Here is a 7,707-nt window from a genome sequence, read left to right as displayed (position 1 = left end):
TGCAGGAGATGAGGGAGCTCAAGCGTGGGCAACTTCAGCTCCTAGGGGTTGCAATGTGAGATTGCTTAGGTAGTGTTCAAGTTCTTTCTCCTTGGTCCCTCCCTCTGTGGTAGAGGGACCTATTTAGGGATGGCGTCGCTTGTGAAGGACCGACACCCTGATGACGTCATCGTACCTCAAGCATAGTGGTCAGGTCACGTTGGCGTCACGACAACACCCTCGGTATGGGGAGTCCTTCCCCGTACCCGATTGTCGAGGACATGACCGATGAAGTCGGTAAGGCCCTCTTCGGTCTTGTCACCTCCACATGATGCGGTGATGTGAGCGACACATTGTCATGTATTCTTCCTCCCTCTGTCATGTGATGTGCCCCTTAGGAAAGTCGGAGAGAGAAATTCGTTCGTTCTTGGGCCGGCTTTCGGGAACCCGATGAAGGTATGCATAACCTCAGCCTCCTGCCTAGCCTTTGCGCTTCTTGGGGTACCCTTTAGTTTGGTTCCCCATCACTTGTGCGTAGGCCGGTGCAGAGGGCCCCGAAGGAGTCTGGCATGGCACAGAAGGACATATCGCGGGACAAAAAGCATCCCAGAACAAGGGCCAAGGTCAAAAGATGGGACAGGACGAGGGAAGGCCCTTGTCACTTGATAGTTGCAACCCATTTGTCGTGTAATAAACAACTTTACCTCATCACAACTCCCAGTTGTAGTGTTAGGGGCAACATCTTATCATCCATTGTGGTATCCGGTTCAAGCTATAAAAGGAGAACCGCCACCAGAGGAGAAGAAAGAGAACCAAGTAATATGCTAGCAAGCTCCCTTGTCTAGGATTCCCGGCAAGGGGAGAACACTGTGTAATAACCACGCCTTCGACAAGCAATACAATTAGCAAGAACTAGGGCCTTGTCTAGGATTCCCGGTAATGTTGTTTTAGATAATTAAATTCACACGGAAATTGCCGAATAATCTAACACATGCTAAGCGCCAATCCATTATGAAAGGCCTTATACCGTTATATACGACGAGTTCGAGTACAACTGGATCTTCATACGCGAACTCCAACAAACTTAGCAAAATCCGTCAGTTTATTTCCAGCGTCCATTTACGTCTTTTCGCTGGCATTCAGTCTTCACTTGTGGTATTGGCGTTTGTCAAAGAGACGCACTAATGACTTGATCGTTGTGATCCGCCGTAGCGGCGTGTACACGTAGATGCGTGTCGTCTAAGGTCAAGCCATTTTCCAAAGGTTCTGCGACCCACTGATGATGATTGATCTGCTGATGAGAGAGCATCCCTTCTCCGAAGCATCTCCAAGTAAGCGACGAGCCCCGTGACGAACGGTAGACCTGAATAATGAGTTAATGACATGATGTTGCGGGTGCCATCTTTTTCTTAGTTGTCGCCTCCTGCTTAATAGTCTAGTAGACCCACTGGATGGAAAATTGGCGTCCGTTCCAACATTCTGCATTGACTAGTTGACTTGGACAAACCGGGACGATCATACCCGTGGCTGGGATACAATTTACAAATGACTCCATTTCCTTCCTGAGTGACAATGACCTTTTTAGAAGAATGTAAAATTGCATAACAGCGCACGCAGAACGAAATTATTCAAAAGCAGGGAACCTGAGAGATGAGCCATCAAACAATACGGATGCTTCACCCACATTCATCAAGGCAAGGGTATAAATTCAATTATAAAAGAAGTCAGGCATGAATCAGAAGGGGGGGAAGACTGGGAGAAAGACGTATGCTTGTTCTCCATCAGACACATAAGTTGGGGGGCTTTTTTCACAAATCTCAACTTGAGCCTGAAATACCAGGAAAACTAAAAGAAAGGTCGACATTTGAACAAAGCATAGCACGTTCATCGTGCACAAACGAGAGGAAGAGACGCCATGCCTTGCGGAAGGAGGAGCAGACGAGGTGTGGCAGCCATGGCTGGATGGCAGCTCTGCCCACTCGTGCTCTTCCTCTTCTCAGTGATGCCCCAGGGAGCCCTCCTCTCGAGGCAGGGACTGGCACTGCCGCCACAGTCGCCGCTGGAGCGGAAGTGGAACCTAACGTGCTACAACGTTCCATATCCATTTAGCGCCAGAGGCAGCTCCCTACCCGGCCTACCGGATTTCGAGGTAACATGCGGCAAAAAGAATGAAGCCATGCTGCAGATCGGCGACTATAGCTACAAAATGGAGGATGTGTCGGTGGACGGAGGCTTTGTCATCGTCTTGGCCGGGCCAATACGCCAAGTGTGCTATGACCGCAACGGTAAGCCAACACAGGCCACCGGAATCGGTGATATGAGCTTGGAAGGGACACCTTTCTCCTTCTCCAAGCGCAATAGGCTGGTGGTCACCGGATGCAATTACAGGCTGCTTGCTCTGTTTGGTAACTCGCCCAACACTGTCAGCAACCCCTGGCTGCCTACCGCCTGCTCCTCCTGGTGCAACGGAAGCACCAATTCCGTAGATGCAGATTCTTGCCTGGAACAGACAGCCTGCTGTGAGGCCCTCATGCCGATGGATGGAGCTCGGGGGTTCACCTTGAAGTTCAACAATATATCTGAGCACATCACCAACAACCAGGTTAGCACCTGTAACGCTGCCTTCTTCCTCGACCAAGATGACCAAGTTTTCATGGGTGGCAGAGATGGCAAGCAGAGGGCGCTGAAAGACGCGTTGTCACCGGCTGGTAACCACAGGATGGTCTTGGATTGGGCAGTTGGGCGCGGCACGTGTGATCAGGCCTCGAACTACAACTTGGCACCGATGTACTGCAACAGTATGAGTGGATGCATCGACGCACCACGTGGAGCTGGCTATATCTGCAAGTGCAATGCAGGGTACGACGGGAATCCGTACGCTTCAGGTGGATGCGTAGGTAACTATTTCTTCACCCGACAAATAGATATCCATTAGATCAGGACCTGAAAAAAATAACTATAATTTTACATGCAATTTCATACAAAAGCATACAATGGTCAATCTTCACTTAAGATCTTGTAGTTTAGCCGGAGAAGATTAAATTTTTAAGAAAAAAATAGGGCGGCAACCTCACTGGCTGCACTGTTACCTGTCAACAGGAACTGACGAAGAGACAGTCTAGGTAAGAAACCCAAACTGCCAAGTCTTTTTTAGACCGCTGCACAGATAAATCCAATGTCGACACTGGGGCGATCTAGTGGATCGACTCATCACTGGAAAATAAGTGTCCTTTCACAAGATCCTCAATCTTTGCATTGCTCCAACTCCAAGGATCTAAGTCCACAGAATCTTCATATCCCTCCATTTGTAATCTTGAAACAAAGATGCAGTAATAACTTCTTAGTTTGAAAATACACCAAACAACAGCTGAATATCACATATTCAAGATTTGTTCTTCTTATCAATTATCCATCATCATGTCATTGATTAAAAACCGGAATTTTTTCAGAAATGAGCGCCCAGATTTATCTATGTAGCACACAATCATATGAAAAATGATGGATGAATCCGGTTTCAGCACAAAAGAGGCTCACTCTTGATATCCACTCAAGGTTTTCTGAAATTATCCTGGGTCAACAGCTGATCATTAGTAAAACGCCAAAAAAAAATATACATAGGTTCTTGGGGGCACACTGGATGACTGAAGGTCCAAAGACCATAGGGAAAAATCTGTTTCATAACCACAGAAAAGGACCTAACTGAATATAAAACACTGGGCCAAAACGGCCAAACAGCCCTATCAGGTTCATCAGTGATACTTAAAGCAAATTGAACTATCTCTAACCCTATGATCATAATTCCATTACTTATACAACGGCGAAAGTACACATTAGATTTTCACCATCCCAAACTTCGATGGTAGAACCACTCTATTATTCACAACTACATCCAAAACAGACCAAACGGACTACATGAAAAAAACCAGTAACACGGACCAACCTCAAAAGGGTGCATACGAAGGTATCGACGTGTAACCAAAAGTAGGCACATGATTTCACTTCATTTTGATTCATTATCTTCGTTGTTGTTTTTCTCTGGTTTCAAACATAGGTGATGACAGAAGTTTTGGTTTTCCAAATGTTTCATAACTGAATTCAATTGCCGCATGTACATAAGAGCAGGCAGAACTACACCTGTTTTTATGAACAGAAATATATTTGTGATTTCTGAAATGATGTCTTGCATTGTTGGTTTAGATATCAACGAATGCGAGAATTTCTACAGCAATAACTGTACCAGCAGGGCCTTGTGCAACAACACCCAAGGAGGTTATACTTGTTCGTGTCCTCAGAACATGACCGGTGATGGTTACAGGACAGGGACAGGCTGCATTGAGGCGCTCACAACATCTGGTAATGCCCTGTGTGTTGGAACATTTGAATGTTTAGCATAGAAATGGATTTTGTGAGGGGGGAAATCACCCAGCACATATATAAAGCTACCTTCGGAATTTTTTACATGTTTTGGCCAAATATGCAGTCTCCAGTGTACACTTTTTGGCCATTAAATTTTCTAGTTACATGTTAGTCAATTATTTTAGCAAGTGCAAAAGTATTTCTGAATTCTGATGATGAATCTCCTAATAACATTCACACATGAACATCCAAATACTTTTGTTTATATGAACTACCAATCATCAACAGTTGATTTACATGCATTGTAAAAAACCTTTTAGAATCAACAGAAGGAGTATCACCTAACATCTTCAAGTAGGCATCATATCAAACTAACATTTTGTACTTTGTTTTACCTCTATCTTTCAGTTTTTCTTACACAAACACTTTCATCTGGTTCTCCAACATATATCATACGTATCCCACTTAAATGATGCTGTAGCCACAGCCCATAGATCTGTCCATGTTACACTTGGTGCTGTCAAGAGATCTAATGATGACTGTGCCTTTCCAATGCAGGTTCCCCTATGCAACAACCGCAAGGTATGGTAAACAGTATTTGCTCACCAGTCGCACAAGACAAGTTAATATTAGTGCTACTGATGATTTACAGCTATCATTTAGGTTCGAATGTGTGTACTCATCCTGAAAAGAACCCCTGCAAGTACTACTGCACTGACGAGCAAGAAGGTGTTTTGTGCCATTGTCCTCAAGGCATGAGTGGTGATGGCCGGAAAATAGGCACTGGCTGTAAAAAGGACTTCCCTACAAATACTGTCTTGGGTAATTTTTCTTACTGAGCATATGTCATACCAATAAATGATTATCTTTTGTTTTCATTTCATTTTTGTTCTATTTATGTAATTCTCAGGTAAAACAGCTCTGCAATGCTGGTCTACTTGATCAAAATTGTTATCCAAATACACATCAATAAAATCAAGGGAAAAACCTAAACTTGCAAATGTATGAACACTGTGTGAGTCTGCAACATTTTGGAAAACTCTCTTTGGCCCCTGACTGCCGATTATCCCTTTATTTTTAAAAAATCAAAAAACATATTAACAAGTTTCAAAAAATCTGGATGAAGTCAATGATATATCCTACAATCATGCAAAATCGCAACGCTGAACTCTTTAAATTATGAGATACAGAAAATGATAAATGATAAATTTTGGACTTTGAAAATTTTGCACTGTTCACTATACTCAGATCCATATTTTTCTCATTTTTTGGTAGCTCAGAATACAAAGTATTTCAAATGGAGATATCCACCTTTTTAGGATTTGGACACATCCAGAATTTTTTTCAAAAAATGTAAACATGATTTTAAATTTTAAAATAAATAAATGGATCACTGGAGCTCTGGAACCTACTCTGAAATTTTGTGCTAAAGTATACAATATTGAGATCTATAAAACAATTGTCTACACACAACTTTACTTTTTTACCATCTCACCTTTCTCTTAACAGTTCTGCATGTGTGCTTTCCTTTTTCCCCGAAACTTGCAACGCATTTTGTTAACTAAATACACACAAAGTACTAGAAAGGTATAATTGGCAGCCTACAATGAAAGCATGATCCCAAATGTTAAAGATAATTGGCAGCTTATGGTTGTCCTAAAGATTACATCAATGTTACATATGCATGGGAGCCAGAAGTAATCCGATACCTGGCAGCATTGGTTACATTGTTACTTCCACATGAGTAATGAATTACATGAAGATCAGAGACTTACAGAACATGTTTTCATCAAATATTTGCAGGCGTAGGTCTTGCACTTGTGGTCACAGTAACTATCACGGCCCTGTGTTACTACCGGGCCATGAAGAGAACAAAGATCAGAAGAAAAAGAGCCGAGTTATTCAGGAAGAATGGAGGTTTGCTGCTGCAGCAGAGATTTTCAGCAATCACGCCTCAGGGCAAGGACACATCAGCAAAGATATTCAGTGCAGAAGAGCTCAAGACTGCTACTAACAATTATAGTGAGAGCCAAATCCTTGGCCGAGGTGGATATGGCACAGTTTATAAGGGTGTTCTTTCAGACGAGACTGTGGTTGCCGTAAAGAAGTCTAAAGTGTTTGATGAGAGCCAGGTGGAACAATTTGTCAATGAGATTACCATTTTATCACAGACTGATCATCCAAATGTTGTCAAGCTTTTGGGGTGTTGTCTAGAGACGGAAGTTCCATTGTTGGCGTATGAGTTCATACCCAATGGAACACTCTTCCAACACATCCACAATAGAAGTGCACCTGGCATCTCAACATGGGAAGAGACCTTAAGGATAGCTGCAGAAACAGCAGAAGCACTTGCCTATCTGCACTCCACATCCTCTATACCAATCATTCACAGGGACATCAAATCAAGCAACATACTGTTGGACGGGAACTATGTGGCTAAAATATCAGACTTTGGTGCATCAAGATCAGTTCCATTTGATCAAACTCATGTAACCACCCTTATTCAAGGGACTATAGGATACCTCGATCCTGAATATTTCCAAAGCGGCCTGCTCACAGAGAAGAGTGATGTCTACAGTTTTGGAGTAGTTCTTGCAGAGCTATTGACAAGGCAGAAGCCTATTTCTGTAGGCAGGCCAGAGGAATCGTGCAACTTAGCCATGCATATGGTGATTCTATTTAACGAAGGGCACCTACTTAAGGAGATAGAGCCACAAATTTTGGCAGAAGCAGGTGAAGAGCAAGTTTATGCAGTTGCGCATCTCTGTGTGAGTTGCTTAAATATGAATGGACAAGAACGACCCAATATGAAGGAGGTAGCATCAGTGTTAGATGAGCTAAGAAGGTCATTCACCAAGGAGAAAACTATGAGAAGAAAAGATGAACCTGTACCAGAAAATAATGAACAAGCACACCTTCTACGTGGGGCAAGCACGATTTCCAGCCTGCACTGCTCAGAAGCAAGTACACAATTGAGCATGGAGGCTGAAATGAGACCTTCCTCTAACATGCCAAGATGACGCTTCTCATGACATTTCATGTAACCTCGCAGACAATGTGCAATGTAATAATGCAAATGATGTATAGCTCAGAGCAATCACTATTTACTTATTTAGGTCAACAATCACAACAGGAGAAATCCTTGTCTCAACTGTGGGGTCAGATCCAATTCTACTTTTGAGATCTACAAATTTGAATGGTATGGCAACTGTTCATTCATTTTGATCTAAATCAAGCATTAAAAAAACCTCCCTCGCCTGTCCGACATCGACATGTATGCAAAACCAGTGGAAGGAGGAGTGCCCGTAAAAACCTACTCACACACACCTAGTTAGCCCCACTCAGGATTAGGTTTTCATTGTGCAGTTTGTC

General features: G+C 43.1%; 1 protein-coding gene across 1 annotated transcript; it reads left to right on the top strand.

The window, feature by feature from the left end:
- The first annotated feature begins 1,855 nt into the window (after positions 1 to 1,855).
- Positions 1,856 to 7,377, top strand: LOC124675001 (wall-associated receptor kinase 5-like). The gene is made up of 5 exons (XM_047211062.1): positions 1,856 to 2,876; positions 4,177 to 4,332; positions 4,894 to 4,917; positions 4,999 to 5,157; positions 6,139 to 7,377. The coding sequence occupies exons 1-5, from the start codon at positions 1,895 to 1,897 to the stop codon at positions 7,353 to 7,355; spliced, it is 2,538 nt and encodes an 845-aa protein (XP_047067018.1). The 5' UTR covers positions 1,856 to 1,894; the 3' UTR covers positions 7,356 to 7,377.
- The last annotated feature ends 330 nt before the right edge of the window (positions 7,378 to 7,707 follow it).

This window comes from Lolium rigidum, chromosome 7 (genome assembly GCF_022539505.1).
Source record: "Lolium rigidum isolate FL_2022 chromosome 7, APGP_CSIRO_Lrig_0.1, whole genome shotgun sequence".
Lineage (NCBI taxonomy): Eukaryota > Viridiplantae > Streptophyta > Magnoliopsida > Poales > Poaceae > Lolium > Lolium rigidum.
Note: the sequence above shows the minus strand (reverse complement) of the source record. Positions and strands in the feature narration are given on the sequence as shown.